Source organism: Podarcis vaucheri, assembly GCF_965113315.1.
Source record: "Podarcis vaucheri genome assembly, chromosome: 12".
Lineage (NCBI taxonomy): Eukaryota > Metazoa > Chordata > Lepidosauria > Squamata > Lacertidae > Podarcis > Podarcis vaucheri.
Window position 1 is genome coordinate 38,116,385 of NC_138750.1, and position 23,144 is coordinate 38,139,528.

Sequence of the window (23,144 nt, forward strand, 5' to 3'; positions counted from 1 at the left end):
CTTTCACAGCTCAGATACAGGGGTAGCGTACAACAATATCAAACTTCAGGTGCATGTCAATGTCTTTCTTATTCCAATATACATTTTAGGCTACTGTTTGAGTTTATGTTCAGTTTTATGGTGAATTTTTATTATTTTATCCTCTGTATGGTTTATTTTTATGTATGCTGTTTAGAAATGTGAACGCTTAAGTGATATATAAATACCACAGACAAACAACAAAATATTTCATATATAAGAGCCTCTATTCCTCAGCATTATTACCTCCTGGTCCGCTTGACTTGACTGACCCAAGCATTTAAAAAAATACAAAACTTATTGAAGAAATTGTTACAACTCTCCACATTTCTCCACAGCAGCCCAAAAGCAACAATTGTTTGTAATAACTGGTTTTCAGACTACTCCATCCCTATTATGACGAGGGTGTTTATGTATATTTCTATGAGTCAAAACTTGGCAATGGTGTTTGTTTTAATTTATGAATTATATTGAGGGCTTTCTGAGATGAATACTGGGCTTCAAACCTAGAATCATTAATTTGGTTGGAGAATGAGAACAAAACACTGGTTAGGAAACAATGTTTACTATACTCGGTACTGACTTTATTACATTGTTTCACTTTTACTTACACCAAATGTTATTTTCTAAGAAACTGATAATTATGTTTAGGGAAAATGAATTTAGTTTTTAAATAAGATGCATAAAGAGTGGTATTGAGTGAAACAGATTTACCAAGCAAAGCTACCTCAATCAATCAATCAATCAATCAATCAATCAAACAAACTACGGTAATAATAGATGGTATTTGCAGCTGAAGGGACAAATGCCATCTAGTGGTAAAACTAGTAACAGAATAAAGTATTTCAAGTCATGACTGAACAGGGGCTCTTTTTCTCCTACTGTGTGACCAATGTATTTATTTATTTCAACCTCATAATATCTACAGCAATTAGCACAGGCCAAACACCTGTCCTTTTAAGAAAATAGGATGTGCATCTTGACATAAGTATACCCATTTAAGTGTTTATACTAGAAGTACCACCCAACCACAAAAGTATACCATTTTCCATCAGGGAGGAGAAAGCAATTACCATTCCTCTATGTTGCTGCTACAATGCAATGCTGCAATGCCCCCTTCCTGACTGGATAACAACACTGGACTACACTGCAGGGTTGCCATGCACTATTGTGTCTCACACCACCACTCGGCAGTATTAGCATAGCGATATTTGCAGGACTGATGTTACCCATGCTTTCTCAACAACAATACCCCTTCCCCTTGTAATGCAGATGTACCAATTTTATTTATATTTGCATTTGCAAATTTTTAAAACAATGGGTGTTTTTTCTGCATTAAATTCTATATAAGATACATATTAACTCCTTTCTTTGCTGCTCCCCCCCTTTTTTTCTTCTGAGTAAACATGCTTCTGTCTTATCATGGCTATGCTAAATCCTGAATTTCAAAATTATTTTCTCTGGGCAACAACCCCCTTCTCTACCACAAACAAAAAGCAGCCCAACTTCAGAATGAACCAGAAAGCCCCTTCATCATAATGAAAAAAATACTTTCTTCATTGTCCCAATCTAGAAAAAATTATGGTGTGACACATACACCAAGAAAGACTCAAACACAGAGACGTACCTAGGGGTTGGCAAAACTGGCCCCCGCTGGGGGTGCAGGCTGGGGTTGTGCACAAAAATTGCGGTGCTGCTTGGTGCCCCTGGGCTGCCAGCTACTGGGCGGCCTGTTCTGTGGCCACTAATTCCACAAGTAACTGTGGAACATAGTGCCTGCCCATTTTGCTTTGTAGTTTTTGTTCCACAACGGCTAGAGGTTTATTTATTTTTTCTAATGAAAGTTCAGAGTCTGGAAACCCTGCCAGCTCTGAGTTTGGCACAGCTGCCCTCCCCTTATCCCGCTCTCCGTGTTCCTGTATATAATCACGCTTAGAAAAATTCAGCTCTTCTTAAAACTTCAGTAATTCTCTTAAATTTACATCTACTATAATATAAAATACTCGGCAATCTAATACTTACCAACAATTCTCCCAACTTCGTCATGTTTCACTCCCATCTGAATCTCTTCTTCTCTCCATAACTTTATTAATAAATTGGCTGCTGTTTGGTCTTTTTTTCCTCGCCAGGTATTGATATGAGAAGCAGTTTTAGGGTTGTCACAAAATTCAACTAATATCCCAAGTATTAGATTGCAAACATTCTTTTGATTTAACTTTGCAGAAGAAAAACAAGGACAGAATTTTAAATCTAATCCCTAAGAAATTTTGCCTTCACAATTATTATATATAAAAAACCCCTGATCTAGTGGCCCAATGAATACACAGGCATTCAAATGCACAGATGGATTTCTCCCACACACTTCAATGTCAGTGAATACTTTGAATGAATAGGAATTCATGCAAAGCTGGGTTGCAAAAGGAATCAGGCATCTCTTAGTTACATATGTACATGAGATCCACAAAGCTTTGAACTGGGGCTCAGTTGTCAACACTAACTACCTATTTTTCCATTATAAAACCTGTAAAAGCATGAAGCAAATATTTTAGAGGGCAGACTTTGCTGAAGTGTACAATGTATTAGGATGGACAGAAAAATGTCTGAGCGATACTTGTTAAATGTTGTATGAAATTATTAGGCTCTTTGTCTTCTCCAGTTCTGGGGATGTGATATTTTGAATGGAATCTGATTATCAGGTGCAGAATTTTAAATCCTGAAAATTTTTGTCCCCAGTTTAAATAAGTGAAATGCAAGTTTCTGTTTTTCTCATTTTAGAAATGTGTTTGAAAATGCAATCACTACAAAAGGTCTGTTCAAACACTCTGCATTTGTACTCCACATTGTGTTTATACTTGTTCTACTTTAAGGCTTTCATGTTCCACCTGTGTAATCCTGCATTTTAGAGTGTGAGTCTGTAAGCAGGTCCTTTTTTATCTAAGTACAGTGCCTACTACATTGTACATACTTTACAGATGACAGCACACTTGATTTGTATCTCTTTTACCTAATTCCAACACACTCCTTTCCCTCCAAAAACCATGTTTTCCAAACCTAAGTAGGTGTTTCAGAATAAAGTACGCAAATTGAAAATGTTTGTGCAAAATATGAGTATTTGAAGTTCTATTGATTTACTTCACTTCAGAGCATGTATTTCTTGGAGCAGATTTACTGTTTCCATAATTTGCATTATTTTGGTGCAGAGTATGAACAGACCCTAATGTTGTGCAGTTCGTCATTCCCAAGACATATGGATGCCAACAATTCCCTAAGAATGTCTGTTTCCTGAGGCAATGCCTCCCAGCTGCTGTGCATGTACAGTGAAGACTTTCTTCATGTTTTGCTTCTTTGTAAATAAAACTGCACCCATTTTCCATCTGTAACTACAGACTGCACGGCACCACCTCTTTTGTGGGAATAACACATTTTCATTTTCAGAGCAAAGAGTCATACTTGGCACATGGAAAAATTGTGTGTGTGCATTTCGAGTCTTTACTATAGCAGTGTAGATTGTGGTTGCATGAGCATCACAGACGCACATCAAGTATAGTCTGACAGGGAGCACAACAATGGACCTATAGCTGAAACCTGACACCTCAGCAAGAGTCAATTACACAATGTGTATTTAATATTTTACTACAGGTGGTTTTCCAATAAATAGTACTCACAACAAGCAAATCCAGGAGAGTGAAGAGGCCTTCTCTTTCAATAAAATAGTCCTCTAAAATAGTACAGCCCATGACACAGCACCTTAAATGAAAATAATTTCAGTTCATTTAATCTCTTTTGCTTACTCTCAGAACACACATGGGATTTACACTAACACATTGAAAATGGGAAAATATCAAATTTGGATGCTTCTGTTTTATTACATTAATTTGAATGTAATGAATGTCTCAAATGATTTTCATTTATAAAAGGATATATGATACAAATTTCAAAACAGATGAAAAAACTTTGATCAAAAGTGTTCATATTGCGGTAATATAAAAAGAACAATTCCTACCCCACCCTATTAAAGATCAACCCCAAATGCAGGCTTGGGCATAGTTTAATCATACCCTAGAACCCCAATTAAGACCCGAATGTTAGGGTGAACAGAAACATATTTGTCCGGCACTAAAAAATGGGTAATGATGGTGCCATGTGTATCTCTCTGGGGAGAGCATCCAGCCACCACTGAAAAGATCCGTTCTCATGTTGCCACCTTCCACACCTCCCCCAGAAAGACTCAGTTGATGAATGCAGGGTCCATGCAGGTTCATACGGGGAAAAGTGGTCCCATGGTTGATGGTACCGAAAGCTGCTGAGAGCTTAGGGAGAATTAACAGGGACACACTCATGCATCTCTCTCCCAACAGAGGTCATCATATAGGGTGACCAAAGTAGTTGCCACACTGTACAAATACCGGGCCTAAACCCCAAATGTAATGGATGAAAAAGTACACAGAACTTTACTGCTACATTTTGAAGGCAGCCTTATTGGGGTACTATGCGGTTTTATTTTCAAGGATATTTCTTCCTTTATATACAACTTACTTGAATATATATATTTTTTACATTTTCAGTATTGACTGATAGTAATAAAAGATAATCCAAGAGATTAACAAAATGCATAAAAAAGAAAAACGTAGTAGTCATTGCCAATTCATTAGCATTTCAACTCATAGAAACCAAAGATATTCAGAGAATGTAAAGTGTGCAGTTAGAAAGGAGACATAAACTTGTGGCACTGTGCATTTATTTGTGATGCTGAAAATCCTCTTTACAGAAGGTCACAGTAAAAATAGCTGAACATACCATAAGCAGTCCAGAGCAGTAAAAAGCAGACGATTATGACCCAATCCACTATAGAATTTTTTTGAATCCATCTTCATAAAAGGAATAAGTGTATCAACTCCTTCCCATCCAAAGAGTTCCTGTTTGATATATATCAAAGCCATTTTAATCTAGAAAAACTGTACACATTTATCATCATTTACACTACACTTAATAATTATTATAACCATTACATTCATTCTCTGTAGTTTTCTATGATGGAGAGACCCAGAGGCAAGCCATCTGTTATCATATGAAAAGCAGCCTACTTCCACCAGTTTAGAATCCTCACTCAAGCATCCTGACACTACAGAGGAAAGAAAGACTGAAGAGGCGTATCACTTTTTTTACCCTCTTAGGGAACAGAGGGTTCCAGCAAGATTAATTATTGCCAAATGGAATAAGATGTATCCATGCTGTTGGCTAAGCCTTTGGATCTTCCAGTGTTATCGTACAAGCAACTGGTTTTCAAAGTCCCTTCCACTCCAAACTGCTAGGGAAGGTTAACTACTTGTGAGAATTAACATTTTAAGATTTAAACAAGTAGGAGCTAAGAGCACATGATCTATAGATAGAAACCATAAATACTTCTTTTGCTTATACATGATAATATTAGATTCCAAGATTTTAAAAACAATGAGAAAATACTAACCTTTCTATGAAGGTTATTTTCACAAAGAGTTGACAAGAGAAGTAAAATATCAGTCTGAATTTCTACCACAATGGCACTTTCTGGATAATTCTTTGTGGTATTCTTTAAGATACCTAGCAGAATAAATAAATGTATAATATCAAATTTACTCCTCCAAAAAAAATATTTCACATAGTTTGGCCAAAATATGCAGTTACTTTAGGTACCGTTAAGGGCTTGTGTGTGATGGTTTTGCTTGTGTGTTGTTGTTTTTTAAACAGTAGCCCACTACTACTAAAATGAATCACAAACTGCTTTTGATTTTTTCATGAATTTCAAAAATTATTTGCCACAATGTGTATGAGGGAAATAATTTAGAAAGGAAAGGTTAAAATCCCTGTCAAACACACAAATTCTTTGGATAGCTATAGTTCTTGATATATATTTTAAATTGGCATCCCAGTGTATTACCGTGTACTGAATCCAAAATATTGATTTGATCTTTCCTTTCATGTAAAGTCAATCAGCAGGGTTGTGCTCTTAAAGTGAAAACAGAAAGAGCACAGATGAAATGTCTGCTCAAGAAAACATGTTCGGATTTTCATGCTACGAATCTGCATTGCTATTCAGGACCTGAAGCCAATATGTGAAACCTATGGGCAGTGCAATTCTGCATAATGTATAGAAAGGGTGGGGGAAAGGAAGATTGGTTATTAGAGATTAAAAAGTAAAGTTTCAAAAGAGAGTAGAATGAAAGCTGGAGAAGTTCATCAACTCAGGCAAAGGTAGCCAAGACTATTTAATATACACCTCACCTAACAGTTGATTAATTGCTCCCTGATCACAAAGATCAACATTCACAGCATCATCACAAAGGGACACAACAGGATTCAGTACTTTCAAGGTGTAGCGCATCTGTGCAAGCTTGGTGCCACGACCGCCGGTACCATGGAAGCTGTTACCTTGAGCAAAGAAAGGATCTGCAAACAAACGAAAACAAAACATCTTCTTTTGCAATACAGTGTGTTTAGGCTATGGCAAGGTCTTTTGTGTAAATATGATTTGAAGAATATTGCAGACTTTAACATTGTACTTTGTTATCATAACATACATAACCAACCAGCGGCTGCAACATAAGACATTTCATGGTTGATCATCATAGATTTACTGAAGGACATTATCATGGCTCCCTGGTGTTAATTGTGCGGGGAAAAGAAATACAGTACTGAGAGAAAGGAATGTACTACACATGAGTCCCAATTCAACTGCATAGTAACAGAGGGCATAAGGCAATGCCTGCACTTCCCCTCACATAATAAAGAATCTAAGTATACTAGTCCAGACTGTTTCCTGTTTCTTTCATACCTATGTTGATCATATACTTGTAAGCTGATTTACTACAGTTCCTACAACTGGGATAAGGTTTAATCTTGATCCCTGGCGTGTCAGGTCTCCCACTGGTGTTTGGTAATAGAGTGAGAAATATTCAAAGAAAATTACATTTTTTAAAGCTGTGCTTGTTTTAAAGCCTGCCCAGTGTTATAGTGTTCATGCAACTGAGGTTCAATGCAACAGTCAAATCTGTAATTCAAGGCTATTGATTTTCAGTTTTCTGTGACTGAATACAGACAACGACTGATTAACATGCATCTGAAAGATGCATGATTTCGCATGTGCACACAGTGCCAAACCTGGAAATGACAAAAAAGTAAAAAAAAAGGGCGGCATGGGAGTGGAGCGGGGGCTGGGAATGGAACCCTACATGAAATGGTCGTTGACTGTAATTCAGCACCAGTGGTAGACACAACACTGAAAATAAATTAAAATATAAGATAAAAATATGTTTAAAGGCTTTGCTTAAGTATAATAATAAGAGTCTAGCTTAAACATCTTGCACTGTTTCCAAAAGACACAAGCATGACTCCTGAATATATCTTGCACAGACTATAAAGCACCATGCCATGTACAAGGCCAGCATTATGTAATAACTGAGAAGGCTACACTTTGCAAGGTGCCTTGATGTTACAAATCTGAGACCTCAAAGCACCTTGCACCTGATGTCATTGTGACATCAGATGATTTGCAGGTGGGTAGCTGTGCCCACCTGTCAAATTTGGTCCATGAGGCTGATCCTAATGTGGATCTGACTCATGGAATCAAAAAGCTTCCCCACTCCTCATCTAATTGGTACTGAGCTTCATGGTCACGATGTCCTTGGCAATCCTGAAAACAATTCCTCACTTACAGAATAGCGAGGACTTACAATGCTTCCAGATGGAAATTAAGAAATGGATTCTCTAAGCTTCTTGCTTCTCTAAGTACATGTATTAAGCATAATTAGTGATATGATTTAAGTACAGTAGTTCTATCCCACCTACTCACCGTTGCCCATGCACCATTCGAGAAACATGAGAAGGCGAGTATTTCCTTGGCACATCATGTAGTCATCTACCAACAAGGGAGCCATTGTAGCTAAGGTTGCAATTGCAAGAAGCTGTAACTCTTCATACTGGGCAGCAGACATGTCAACCATTCCTGGCTTTTCATTTGGTTTTAAATAATGAAACAAGGCCAATATAACTTTACCCTCTTGTAGCAGCTAAACAAAGGAAGGAGATATAATATAAAATGTCACTGAAAAAGTAAAAAATAAATCTATAGAAGTGAAGCAAAATGTTCCACTTTTTATAGGACTTGTATTTAATGTTTGTGTTCTGAGGTGCCACTGGTAAGACCAATGGTCATCCTATTGTTATGTCATAGCAAGTGCCTGGCAAGAATGTGTTCCATTTAAAAAGCAATCTAAAAATTAAGTCAGAAAGCCCTCCACTCGGTTTCTGAAATAGGCTGAATTCGGAAGTCTGATTTATATATTGCCACAGCACTTTCAAAATTGCTTGTGTACATTCTTCTAAGTATAGTCTAGTCTCACAGAATATTTCAAATAAAAATTCTATTGTAGTGAGAAAACAGTAGTAAACTTCAAGCTACAAGCTGGTGTATGATATTTATGTATTTCATAAAATGTATATACCACTGGATTGTAGAAAAAACCCCTGTGTAAACACAGATAATTAAAATGATTAATGACTAAATAATTACATATATCTTACCTGTACAATACATAAATCTTTTGCTAGTACAGTAAGCATGTTAAGCAGTAACTTTTTCAACTCAAAATCTTCATAACAGTAAGTCAGCCTGAGGTTCTTTACCAAAGGATTATGACTTTTTACTGTGAATGAAACAAAAATATTATTGGTAAAATAATTAACTGTTTTGGTAAAATTGGTATTATTGGTAAAATAATTAACTGAAGTATCAGTTACTAAAAAGTTATACTGCTTACCTTCAACAAAAGTGGCAAATAATATTAACAGCTTGGCAAACCCTGTTTCCTAAAAAATACACACAAGTTACGGGGGGGGGGGAGAACAGTGTAAGCGTTACTACATTCATGTAAGTAGGGCACACAAATAATAAAAACAACAAATGGTAGACTACTTTTAGCTTTACTAGAAAATACTAAATGCAGTAGGGGCTTTAGCGTAGCTTTTCACAAATAACTCGACTTGTTATGAATTGCCCAAGTAATAGAAAGGCAGTTGAAAATGGTTAAGTACCAAGATCCTATGTCAGAAGACAGGACTTAAAATCTTATGAGATTAGGAGATGAGAAATGGCCCCACTCCCAAGGCATATCTTACATTTCCTGGAACCTGTGGAACTCTTAAGAAACAGAGACTATGTTCCTACAGAAAACCTTATGGACAGAGACCAATTAACAAAGAAAGCAGAAGACTGAAGAAGAGAAAGAGATATCCCCAGGAGCCCTGAAATAACTAAGCAACCCACAAGGCATGTTAAGAAACACCCCAGAGGACACTGGCAACTACAAAATCCTAAGAAACATTTTTTTGCAAGACAACAGAGTAACACAGTACATTTCAAGGAAGGGGATTTGTTTCTATATTTGACATGCTGACACTAATGCACTAGCAGACCACAATAATACAATCATTTCCTTTAAAAGTCCTTTCAAAATACCAGCAAAAATGGGCCTACAAAACTCAAAATTGTGTATAGTATACATACAATCATTGGTGCTCCTGGGTTCTGAGCCACAAGGGTGGCGATCACCAAAATGTCATTTCTTAGCTGACGATCATAATGGCGGTAACCATGTATAAGCAAGTTCGTAAATGCTTCCTTCAGAGAACTAATAAAAAGGTGATATTTTGTATTTTAATTTATGCACTCTATCTCTAATCAAATATCTAGGATATAATCAAATATATACTTATCTTCAAAATCTGAAATTCCAAACACTCTTTCCCTTCAGTTAATTTACACTTAATATTTAAATTATTTTGAAGTACGTATTACATTACCAAACTCTTAAACTAACTGCAAAATAGAGGATCAGATTTTTGCTTAGTGTGCAGAAAGATGGGACTGTTGATAAAAAGTAAGTGTACAAAAGATGCTCATTGCGGGTTTTTAAGCAGAGATTGGATAGCCATCTGTCATGGATGCTTTAGTTGAGATTCCTGCATCGCAGGAGGTTGGACTAGATGACTCTCAGGGTCCCTTCCAACTCAACAATTCTATGAAAAGAAAAACCCTGCTAGATAATACTGAAGAATTATCTAGTCTAGTCCAACAACCTGTTTCAGCTAGATGTTTCTAGGAAGCCTAGTGGAAGAGCATGAGGAAGAACAGGCAGCGCTGTTCAGGGAAGTTTTTAATGTATGACATATTAGTGTATTTTTGGTCTTTGTGGAAGCCGCCCAGAGTTGCTGGGGAAACCAAGCCAGAAGGGCGGGGTACAAATAAATTTATTATTATTATTATTATTATTATTATTATTATTATTATTATTATTATTATTATTATTATTATTATTATTATGGCACTGAGCCCCAGCAGCTGATATTCAGAGGCATATTAGCCCTCATTTTGCGATTAACCACTGCCAGACATATGAATTCAACCAATCCATTCTTACAGCCACCAAATTCACTGGCCATCATCATATTTTGTAGCAGCAAATTCCCTACATTGACTATGAATTGCAACACAGTCACATACAAGTCTACAGTACACATGGTGTTTTATTATGATGATGGGGATGACAACACTCACCTATTTATTATAACTTTGGAAGATTATCCATACTAGGTATTAGTGAAAATATGTTCCTTCTTTTTTTTAAAGCATATGTGAAATACAAGCTAAAAACCATCAACACTTTACAATTTATGAACTAGTTATTAGAACTGTAGCTGAGATTATATATGCTATGTGAGTGCACTTAACTTTACACATTCCAAATTACTGAGCTGCTCAATAATTTCTTCCTTAGAGGTTTTTTCTAATAAATTCCAGAGGATTTCTGAGGAACGGAATAGCAGCTGTCCAGAAGGGTCAGCATCATTAAGATGAGAACATAATCTTCTTGGGGCTTCAGCTTTCATCATAAGTTTACAATTTGTCTCTGAAATGGAAAAGGCTCAATATTTAGGTTCATCATATTGCTAATGTTTTATGAAATAGAAAAGCAAAATATGAAAAGATTATATTTTAAATAGATAAATTACACTAACCAGAAATAGAAAGATGTTGCAGTGTTTTGATTATCCATAATTTCTCTTGAAGTTGATTTTCAACTAATGTCAGCGCCAGGACTAAAGTTTCTGCTAAACCTCCTGCTTCCACCATCTGCCTTTTATAGTTTGCACTTACAGGTTGGTAAACTGGAGAAACAATAGTTTAAAGATGCAAATCTTATTGATGTAAAGCAAACAAAGGACGATGCGGACATGTAATATTTTGTTATGGAAAGATTCAGAAATGCCCTACTCCTAATAACTAAGTAATTTTCCAAACATATTATTATGCTAAATCTGGCCAGAATCCTGTGACTGATGCCCCACTTAATTAAATGCTATTGGAATAGGAGGGAACATGGAAACACAACAGTAATTTACAACTATCTTGACCATGGTTGGGAAATTGTCAAAATGAAAAAGTGTCTCTGTGTAAGTAAAACCTAAAATTAATACAAACACATTAAAGCCTATACTGTACACTAATCTCATAAAAGGATCATGAATATCACCAAGCACATTGAGTTAAAGTATTCTTTTCTATGAATAAGAGCAAACTTGGGGTGGGGGGTTTCTAACTGCTGAAGTTGCTTCCAGTCTAAGCAGGTGCTAGAATCAGGAGATGCAATCCTGTATCTCAGCTGTATCACCTATTGAGACCATATGAATAAGCTTGAAAATATTATAAATCTACCAACCAAACACAGCATCCAGCTGGAATGCATGCTTGATCAGGAAATAGATACATTCAAAATGAAACAATTTGAATCTATCCACCCTTGAAAAGACACATCAGTTTAGAGAGGAGCTGCATTTAATTAGCCAATGGAATAGAGGTGTAACAAACTTAAACCTAATACTGGAAATATTTTAAGTTTACTATATGCAACAATGCTAGATGCTAAGAGCTTATATGGCCAATTTAGAACTTTGCCCAGGACGATCATGTTTTCACATGCATCTCCCTTTATCACACTCATAATGTGTGGAAGGGTATTCCACATAAGCTACTGAAGGAATAGTGGCTTGAAACAGTTTCCCTTAAAAGGGGGGGAGAGGGATGATATGATTCAGCATTATGTATGTATAGATATCATAGTGGAGAACCTGTGTGCCTTAAAACAAGTTAGGTGCAACTCTTCCACCATGCTTTTGCTCGCTCCTCCACAGATGGAGCATCTTTTGTCTCTCTGATCTAGGCCTATGATAAATTAAATGACTATCATACCAATCCAAACCCAAGATCTGCCGTGATGAGTGAGTTTTTCAGGCTTTTTGGGCTCAGCCACTATAATGCCATCATCTTGGATCAGCCAAGGCTCTGCTGGCTCAACTGCTGAAACTTAAGTTGGCAGAGGTTCCACGGACGTTCTGGGCTTCTAACAAGCACAGACTTATACCTATTCCAAACCTCCTTCAACTTAGTCATGTGACCACACAACTCGGAATAACTTGCACTGGCAAAAAGGGTGATGTTAAGTCAAACTCTTTATCAAGTCTTGTTTTTCTTCTTCCAGGCTCAACAGACAGTAGTCCCACTCCTGAAGACAGTTTGGAATATAAGTAACTTATGCAGTGGCGTAGTGTGGGTTGTCAGCACCCGGGGCAAGGCAAGTAATTTGCGTCTCCTAACCCGTGGATTTGTGCCCCCTAACCCGTGGATTTGCGCCCCCTAACCTTAACCCCCAGATGTTGCGCCCGGTGCGGCCGGCCCCCCCTGCACCCCCCACGCTACGCCACTGAACTTATGCTAGTTTAGTTTAAGCCAGTGTAGGCTTGCTGGCTTCCTATACTTAGGATAGCACTGTTAGGCTATAATTCTGTGCACCCTTACGTAGAAGCCCTATTCAATAGAATAGAACTTACTTATAAGTAAGCACTCATATGATTGCATTGCACATATCATTAAGCAGTTAATACAAATATATAAAAATAAAAAGAATACCTTCATACTCTTTCTTTGGTGGTTCAGTGTGGTAAAAGCTAATTACACACTTACATATTTGTATCCTTACTTGAGAACATGGCACTCTCATTAAGTAACCTGGGGAAATGGAGAGAATGTGATAATTGTGTAGTGGGAATGCAAGGTTCTGGAAAACAACCAACAGTCAATTAATAAGAGTCTTAGGACATGAGAACCCATTAGACCCAGCTTTTAGTGAAATACATGGATGATTCAGTGAGACAGGAGCACAAAGAACTAGTCTCATTAATAGTAACAACCTCTAAAATGTTATATGCAGGAAAACTGAAATTACTTATGACAAAGTCTATTAAAGAATAGATAGATAAAACATGGGATTTTGCCTCATGGCTAAATTATATTTTAAAAACTAAGGAAGCCAATTTTGAGGTAAACAGGGTCCCTTTTATAGAATCCAGCAAGAAAAACTGGTTACTAATAATATTTAATAATGGCTTTAAAATATATGTATATGTTTATAGTTTTGTTTATCTGGTTTGCTCAAAACGTATTTTTTTTAATTTTGTTTCTCTACTTTCCTAGCCCTCCTACACCAGTCTACATTAAGTAATTCATATAACAAAAATCAGCACCCCACACTGCAGTAAAGAGAGAGAGATAAATTTGTGTGAAATACATGGGAATAATATAAGAAAACCAGATAAAATATCTTTCATATTATACAGTGGTACCTCGCAAGACGAATGCCTCGCAAGACAAAAAACTCGCAAGACGAAAGGGTTTTTTTGTTTTTTGAGCTGCTTCGCAAGACGGAAACGTCTTGCAAGTTTGTTTCCTTTTTCTTAACACCGCTAATACAGTTGCGACTTGACTTCGAGGAGCAACTCATAGAACGCGGTGTGGTAGCCTTTTTTGAGGTTTTTAAAGACTTTGGTGATTTTTGAAGCTTTTCCAAAACTTTCCCGACACCGTGCTTCGCAAGATGAAAAAAATCGCAAGACGACAAAACTCACGGAACGAATTAATTTCGTCTTGCGAGGCACCACTGTACAAAAGATATGTATTGAAGTTTGAGACACATGACCTACAAGCCAAGGCTATGCTTTATGTGCTTAAGCAGACTGTATTGAAGGAGATAAACAAACATAATTTGATGGAAACACATAAGTAACAACCCTAAACAGATGCAAATTCCACTACCAAGTAAGTTTAAGATTTCAACTACAGGTTGGTGGAAGTATGTAACTGATAAAACTTATGCTGTTTAAATTCTTCATGGTTCTTAGGTTTGGAATAACCTATATAGCACAAGCAATCTTACAGAGCATCAGGTAACTTCTGGCCCACATAGACATGTCTAAAAAGGTGTGTGTGTGTGTGTGTGTGTGTGTGTACAATCTAAAATTACCCAAATTTGCAATTGATTCTTGAACTTCTTTGGTGTAGTTTACTTCATCAGATAACTTCTTTTTGTAAAATGGTAACCTGCAAGACAGTTATTACAATAGTATTGAATTACCATGGAAAACTAAAGGTGATTCCTCTTCATGATATTGATATGTGTTCTGTACACCAACAATTTTCATAAGAAGAGTAAGTGAACAAAATGTGTTTTTCCCAAGGATCAGCTTGTCATTTATAGTTATTCTGATCTTATTTTAATATTTATAGCAGTTATAGGAAAATACTTAAGTGTTACTAGCTAATATAAAACAAAAATCCAAAAGTAAAACTATAAACTGCAAGAGGAAGCCATTATACTAATATCTGGCTGCAGAAATGGAGCGGGAGGTAGCAGGGCCCACCACAGCAGACCGGCTGCATTTGTCTCCTCCCCTCCACAGCCATTAACTGGTCTCACTGGCTACAACAGTAGGACAGATATGAAGCAGGGCCTTCAATTCTTCAGAGAGACCAGCTCCTTTTGGCTCCTCCTCTTCATGAATTTTTTCTATTTAAGCTGGTCATTATAATAACTTTGTAACTTCAATAATGGTGTCTGAGTTTATTTGTTCCTCTCCGATTCCCATCTTTCCCCTTTTATGCCATGTATTTTAGTTTGTAGAACTGTGGGCAGGGACTGTCTTGTTTGTTACTGATTATATGTCAGCTGTTTTGTCAGCATTTCTGGCTAAAGAGCAGGGTAAAAATGATTTAAGTAAATAATCTAGTATAATATAAATCACATGCTCAGGCATGATGAAAGAGGAATTTAATCGTACTCGACGCTACACTTATTTCCATTCCAAGTATTATGCTTACATTCTAGAATATTCACACAATAATAATCTTTATTGTAAAGATGATCCAGTCATGCTCCAGAATACTCACAATAATGAAAAAAGCAATGTGCCTGATTGTTTAAAGTGGGGTTGGGTTGTTCATAAGTGATATAGGCTGCAAAGAAAGCCCTATTAACATAATGGAATCTACTTCTAAGTAAAAATGCATAGGATTGTACTGCAATTGACTTCAATAATAGCTCTTCATAAAAGGCCACTGGCTTTGTGAATCTCCTCAAGGTCCAACTTTATAATATTTCTATCTTGAGTGCTGGTTTGCACATAACACTAAGTCAGTCTCTGGTGTGTTTCCTCCTGGTGGGGTAAAGGCAGGAGCTGGAGAGGAGCAAAATGGGTACTAATGAGTAGCATACACCCAGCATGCTGCTTGCTAATGTTAAACCATGGTTTAACATCATGTGCAAACCAGTTGTAAATGTGTTAAGTAAGGCTACTAAACCTGAAGTGTCTGGCCAACCAGGTTCCTAGAAGCTTGAGGCTAGTGTGACTCAAATTTGTTTCTAGTTCTGTGCAGGATAGCTCTTAAAACATATGATGTTTAATTCTCTTACATATATTAAAACCACCAAGGGTTATTTCCCAACAGTAAAACACACTTAATGGTACCACCTCTTGGTGATAATGATCCCTGTACAATAAGATGACCTGTGGGCAACAGGAGACCTGTCAGAAACTGGTTTCCCTGTATAAATGTATAAAGGTATAAATGTAATGCATTCTTAGTGCTGCAATTGTAGCTTCTTTCCCAGAATGCGTGTGACAATAGAAACAAGACTTGGAAAAACTGGAACATAAAAGAGAACAGAGATGGCAAATGAACAGATGAACACCTGTTAATGCCAGTAGAAACATGTAAATAAAAACCTGTATTAAAATAAAGAATGAAATACATACCCATATAATTTAAGAATTTCACATGTTGGTTCTAGGAAAGCATTGTGGAGTGGAATTCTTTCCGCACATAGATTTAAAATTTTAGATATTTGTGTTAAATCATTAAGAAGCTTGTAATTATCAGGAATCAAGGAAAATTGGAAAATTATGTATAATAACCTCTTTAAATCATAAAATGAATAAGTAAGCCTTCAAATGTCAGCTGTTAAATTAAGGAGGCAGTATGCCAGATTTCTAATAGTGAAGAGGATACATAAGTCCTGCAGAGCTAAATTTTTCACAGTTCTAAGAGCAGCTTTCTAAATGAATAAACTGTTTCTAGAAACTTAATTAGATTAATTGATGAGGCACCCCGTCCTAAAAAAAATTCTTTACACCCAAACTAAATACACATGTGCGGGCTGTGTCTGCGACAGGGTTTCCTGTTGCTATGAGGAGACTAGATTCAAGTGGGGCTCTGGGTTACAAATCCCAGAGAAATCACAGGAATGTAAAGTTAGATACCTAACTTTTATGATCTGACAGGTATTTATTTCAGGTAACAAAAGTACGTTTTTTATTTGCTTGAATAGCGCACATTATGGAAGCATGAAAATGAGATTATCTACTTCTATATAACACTGACTATACAGATCTATCTGTAAATTATTCATTATGTCAACTGTACAAGTGACCCAAACAAAGGTTTAGAGCAACAAGACTTTAGGGGCATTAATGAAGCAATGTATGATCTTTTGCAGAGAATGGTGGGATCTGATAGTTGCATTCTTTGCAACACTGCAAAGTATCCTTCCCAGTGTTCCATGTAAAGTGTCCTTCTCAGATCATGTGACAAAATGGCTTAGCTTGAAAGAGCGAAAAAATCATTATTAACTATTGCTTGCCAATCTTTTCCTATTTAGTAATTCCAGCATATTTGGCACTAGCCCACTGCATCCACATCATAATTCATATTATCCCACATTCAGGTATAGCAGCCTACTTATACCGACATTCTTTATATCAATATAAGGGCCTGTTTATGTATTATTTTGTGATAAATTGTAGCAAGTAATTATTGATCTAGATTTTAACTTATTCTATCTTCCAAGATACATGGCATGTAATAACATTTCATAAACAAAAACAAATGGAATACAGTGGTACCTTGGGTTACAAACACCTCAGGTTACAAACACTTCGGGTTACAGACTCCACTAACCCAGAAGTAGTACCTCGGGTGAGAACAGAAATTGCGCAGCGGCAGTGGAAGGCCTCATTAGCTAAAGTGGTACCTCAGGTTAAGAATGGTTTCAGGTTAAGAACGGACCTCTGGAATGAATTAGGTTCGTAACCAGAGGTACCACTGTATATAGACTATATTAAAAAATAAACTGCTGCAGTTATTCCTGACCTATTTGCACTTGCTGCACAAAGTACGCAACAGAGATGCAATCTTCTATTAGAGCAATAAAATTAAGTGCTCATCTATCTGACATGAAGCAATCTATAAATTAACTTAACTGGAACAAAAATTATTTTGTGTTTTCCTCTTCATTCTTTTGTCTTCCTTTTTTCTTCCAACAAAGCAACAAAAAAGATACAAGCCCATATTCATAGCGTTTTGCAACCTTCTTCAGTGCTTCAAGCTGATCTTCCAAATTACTCTTAGAAAACAGGATGGGAAAGAGCAGTAAATGAGTATGAACAGTGTTTTGCACAAACATTCTACGCTACACAGCACAGAACCCCCAGGAGTCATGTGTTCAGTTGGCCCCATTCTGTGAAATCATACAGGACCCCATTCTGTTAAACATCCAACACTTGCACCTTTTGATTTCAGCAGGCATTTTAAGTAAGTTAGTTAGATTTCATATTAACTGGTTTTTTAGGAACCTTATTATATGTCACCTAGAGACTATGCAGTTAACTTAAAATAAATAATGAAAGCATGGATCAAGGTCTATACAATTTTAAGCACAGTTAACGGGAAGAGAATAGTCCAGCCAAAGTTAAGTACTTTCAAGTTATTTTGAAACAAATGGAAATCCAAGTAAACTTATTTCAAATGTAGAATTTATTTAATGCTTTGGTCATACTTACTAATTCTGTTTCTTCAAGCTGTCTGACAACATGATTAAGATCCATGGATTTCAAGTTGTTATCCTAAAAAGATTCATTTAATCAATATTTAAATGATTAATAATTGCTAAGCATATAGCACATGTCTCATTCCATTTTCAATCTTCTCACCTCCTTGTTGTTCTTTCACTTCCAGCTATGGTTTTATATGGTTTTATATATTTCACAATTCTGTACAAACACAGGGTGATTCATAATGAAATATACAGTTTCCAGATGCTGTAAGACAGTAACAGGGCCACAACTGTGAACCATGGAGTACTCATAAAGTTTGTGTTCCGCTGCTGAGGGACGTGACGTAGGCGATAGTGTGCATGTCACATGACTAGTCAGGCAAAATGGCTGCGTCTGCAGTGGAGAAGGCATTTTGTGTTCTTGAATTGAGCAAAACGGAATCTGTAACTGTTGTGCGACGGCATTTTCAATCACAATTCGGAAAAAAACCTCCAAGCAGAAAATGTATCTACGATTTGAATTAAAAAATTGAAACTACAGGCTGCTTGTGCAAACTAGAAGTCCTGGACAACTGTGTATATTGGAAGAAGTCATCAATAGTGCTTGCACCACCATTCAACGAAGCCGAGGAAAATCAACCCGTAGGGTGAGTCACATTTGGGCAGAAATGGATTACCGGTTTGATGTGTATTTAATTTAATGTATCATGTGACAAAGGGTGCACACACAGAACATCTGTGACTGTTTCTAAAAAAGCTTTAAACATTCCCCTACAATTCTGTACAATTCTGTTACAGGTAACATAAGATATATTACATTCTTCTTTTTTATAGTGCGTTGAAACTGTATACTTCATTATGAATCACCCTGTCCAATGTAATCAATGAATTAGCACTGGGTGCAAAATTCAGCATCCTTAGGCAGCTGGCTTTCTAATGTAAATGTATGGATAAATACCTTTAAGGGTCCTTCCAATATCTAGTTTAGGAGGTGAGGCCCAAGCAGGAGGCAGGGCTAGAAAGTATCTAAAGGAGACAAAACCTCCAGGGGTACATAGTTCTAATTATTGTTCAAATTATTTGACCTGCTCATCGTTAAAGAACATTACAATAAATGTGTTGGTGAAAATGTTAGAAGTATGGGGACTAAATAGGATTTGCAATGGTAGGTGGGTGGGGCAGGAATATTTTGTCGAATGTGGGGCTCAAACCCACAACCCTGAGATTAAGAGTCCCATGCTCTACTAACTGAGCGATCCAAGTCTCTAATGCTTTGGAGTAGAAACATCAGTTAAATCCTTCCTACTTATGAAAAATGCTTATAGCAGCTGAGCCAAATTTTAATAGGTTGAAAAGTCATATATACAATTAAGCAGACACCCAGAATTTTTCAATGAAGAATTTCGATTTTAACATATTTCAACAAACAAGTGCAGCAAATACATCTCAGCCACGTATCTTATTTAATGCCATTCTTACTAGCCCCTTATCCTGGAGCTAGGATATATGGCAGTGAGGCCCTTTGCCTTAGGAACATTGAATTCCTATCCCTAGTGGTGATTCATCGCCTAATAATGGGGGGAGGGGGAACATTTTATTGTCTTTCTGGTACATCACTGTTTATTAACACTCTTTGTCATTTGCATCATTCTGAAGCATGTTCCTGCTGATGAAGCTCAAACTAATCCAAACAGGCATATGAATGACAATTTAATAGATATTCATAAAAGCCTGGTTGCTCAAAATATTAATAGTGCAAATTTCCAAATGCTTCACAGTTCACACTGGCCTCATTCCTCCCCCAAACAAATCAAGAGCCCAGTTTCAGGCATGAGGGGGTTGGACTAGATGGCCCTTGGGGTTCCTTCCAAGTGTACAATTCTATGACACTCTTGGCAGGAGCATGGGAAGCTACATGTAATGGGAAGGAAACAGCACTAAAGGGTGATACAGAAGAGAAAGTGGAGGGTGGAGCAAACAAGGCTGAACAGGAGAACAAGTTAAAGCCAGTGGGGGGGGGGAGGGAGGAAATGCCAAAAATAAAAATGTGTTCCATCAATTGCATTGGTTCCTGATCTGTTCCAACTTCCAAGCCCAAATTGAAAGTGCCGTTTTTTACCATCCGTGGCTTGAAGCCAGGGTAGCTAACTGGCTGCTTGGAGGAGATGCCCTTCTTCGCTGAGCAATTAAATAAAAATACTGTATATGCATACAGTAATCTTTCCCGGCTTCGATTCCGCCCCCCTGCCACGCCTGCACCCTGTGATGTCGCATTCTAGATTGCAAGCCCCTCGGGGCAGAGCCCTTGACGTCGTCCCTTCAGCCTGTAAGCCCGCCCTTTTAGATTTTAAAGCGCATGAACGTCGAGGGTGCAGCCATTAAAAAATAAAAATAAAAAATGTCCTGGGTTCTGAGCGGGGAGGAGCCTCGGAATCCCCTCCATCCAAGACTCTCCGAGGCAGGAGGAGGCCGAGCTCACCGGCGGAGCCTCCGGCTTCCCTGAGGGGCTTTCGCCGGGAAGACGGCGCCGGTTGCTGGGCTTCGGCCTCCCGGTTGCTCTCCCTTCACTCACCTGCTGCCCGAGGCTGCCGCTGAACTGGCTTTCCGAAGGGCGCAGTTGCCTGGAGGACGAGGAAGGCGACCTCCCCATCTCGGCGAAGGAAGGGACTTGGAGGCTCGGAGAAGCCTCGGGCCTGGCTGTGGAAGACATGGCGCCCCACGACGCCCCTTCGGGCTCTGCGGAGCTCAAGCCTCAGGCGCAGGTGCCGGGCGCAGCTTCCACCGAGACGGTGCCACAGCCGACGACAACACAAGCCGGGCGCGGTTGCCATGGGAGCGGGAGAAGCCGGCGAGCTATGGGCGCCCTGAGGGGAGGAGGAGGAGGGAGAGAGGTTGAGCTCCTAAGTTAGGGAGGGAGGCCGAGGCGCCGGCAGCCCCTTCGCTCAAGCCTGCAGCCGCCGCCGCCTCATCCCCGCGGGAAAGGCCTTCGGCCTGCGCCCATAGGCTCCTTCCCCCCTCATATTCTCACATAGATCCTTCATGAAGCCGAGCTCTGTGTCTCGTGTCTCTCGCCCAGTTCTGTGGAGAAATGGCGCCGGAACTACCAGAGCTGAGGCGCTGCTTTGGCCAGAAATGCTGCCTGCCCGACCCCGGCACGACGTGCGCCCGTTTGCCCTTGAGGCTTTCTGAAAACTGTTCACGCCATGAACGGGGGTAGCCGGTCTCGGCGGCACTGGCCCTTACGGGGAAGAATAAAACATTTATTTATTTATTTTTAAAGTTGGTATATGCAGTCTCTCCCTTCCCTAAGGCTCTTTTTGAGCTTTCTTAGGCCCCCTAAGGGACGCGGGTGGCGCTGTGGGTAAAAGCCTCAGCGCCTAGGGCTTGCCGATCGAAAGGTCGGCGGTTCGAATCCCCGCGGCGGGGTGCGCTCCCGCTGCTCGGTCCCAGCGCCTGCCAACCTAGCAGTTCGAAAGCACCCCCGGGTGCAAGTAGATAAATAGGTACCGCTTACCAGCGGGAAGGTAAACGGCGTTCCGTGTGCGGCTCTGGCTCGCCAGAGCAGCGTTGTCACGCTGGCCACGTGACCCGGAAGTGTCCCCGGACAGCGCTGGCCCCCGGCCTCTTGAGTGAGATGGGCGCACAAACCCCAGAGTCTGTCAAGACTGGCCCGCTCGGGCAGGGGTACCTTTACCTTTACCTTTAGGCCCCCTAAAAGGGAGCTGCTTCCCCAGGGCAGCTGATTTTGGGTGTCAGGAAAAGGGACAGCCCCTGGCTATTTATTATTATTGTGTTTCTACTACCAAGGAGCCATGTGTGTGAGTCACTTCTGAGATGCCAAAATAACCTGTCTTGGGTGCTCTGCTTTTTAAAGAGTTGGGTGGGTACCACCCAAACAGGTACCGTTTGCTTCTCTGCTTTGGGTAGCAAAATCTGGGGAAACCTAGCTAGATGAATTATTATTATTAGCAAAGTGTCTTGGGTCAGCCCTGGATGTGAGGCTATCACAGGGCTAGTGCAATGCCCTTGACCCGCCATGTCTAAGAGAATATAGACTACTGTATAGAACCACACGGCAAAGGGAAGAAGTGGGGTTGATGTGTATGAACATTCCTTCTCCCTCAGCACGTGTCCTGGGTTGAATGCGAAATTGTCCTAAGTTTGGTCGGCTAAGGCAAGAGGGATTTCTCTAATATATGTACATTCAATCATGCCACCTCCCAGAATCCCAGCCAAGGTGGCAGAAGCGGCTATAGGCCTTAATAATGCAGCCCCCTTCCACGGTCCTCCCGATGGACCAACTCATGCATCACGTAATAGATGAGACATATTAAACTGCTACCAAATGGTGGCGCCAAAAGATAGCTGCCTTCAGAGGCAGGTTTTGCATTAGGCCTCTCTGGCAAAGCCTTGACATCTCCCAACTTTGGTGGGAGGGAAACAAGACTTCAGTATTGGTAAAATCGGGAAATTTCACTGTTGCTTTGAGAGAAGCGCATTGATTTTGTGTTTGAATACTTTGCGCTGCTGTATCCATTAGTATATCCCATTCTGTTTAGGACTTTGTGAAATCAACACATGAGATCAGGTTCAACTATTTGCTCAGTCAGGGACTTTTTGTATGGCCTTGGACCATGGGCGTAGTCAGGATTTATTTTTTGGGGGGGCAAGCATTATGTTGAGGGACAGAACTGAGTTATCTACAATGCAGTTAGCCAGTTTGTTAAATAATTTTATTTATTTGTTTGGAGGGGGGAGCTGCCCCCCTGCCTTGGATATTCTTTATTTTCCAAAATTAAGATATAATTCCAAAATTAAATATAAAAATCACAGCCTTTGGCAGACTTTCAACCTGTTCTTAAAAGTTCAATT

The 23,144-nt window shown here is 38.9% G+C and overlaps 1 protein-coding gene across 1 annotated transcript in view; it reads right to left on the minus strand.

The window, feature by feature from the left end:
• CFAP69 (cilia and flagella associated protein 69) overlaps positions 1-21,136 on the minus strand; it is a 62,625-nt gene extending 41,489 nt beyond the window's left edge. The window contains exons 1-17 of the mRNA XM_082194072.1: positions 20,845-21,136; positions 18,280-18,342; positions 17,781-17,843; positions 16,198-16,307; positions 14,409-14,485; positions 13,019-13,117; positions 11,071-11,220; positions 10,784-10,961; positions 9,560-9,683; positions 8,814-8,862; positions 8,578-8,699; positions 7,847-8,063; positions 6,280-6,444; positions 5,486-5,598; positions 4,816-4,934; positions 3,684-3,765; positions 2,041-2,233 (exon numbers count right to left, since the gene is read on the minus strand). Coding sequence (XP_082050198.1) covers positions 2,041-2,233; positions 3,684-3,765; positions 4,816-4,934; positions 5,486-5,598; positions 6,280-6,444; positions 7,847-8,063; positions 8,578-8,699; positions 8,814-8,862; positions 9,560-9,683; positions 10,784-10,961; positions 11,071-11,220; positions 13,019-13,117; positions 14,409-14,485; positions 16,198-16,307; positions 17,781-17,843; positions 18,280-18,342; positions 20,845-20,982 — 2,062 coding nt within the window. The 5' untranslated portion in view covers positions 20,983-21,136. The remainder of the gene's footprint in view (positions 1-2,040; positions 2,234-3,683; positions 3,766-4,815; positions 4,935-5,485; positions 5,599-6,279; positions 6,445-7,846; positions 8,064-8,577; positions 8,700-8,813; positions 8,863-9,559; positions 9,684-10,783; positions 10,962-11,070; positions 11,221-13,018; positions 13,118-14,408; positions 14,486-16,197; positions 16,308-17,780; positions 17,844-18,279; positions 18,343-20,844) is intronic.
• Positions 21,137-23,144: the final 2,008 nt, after the last annotated feature.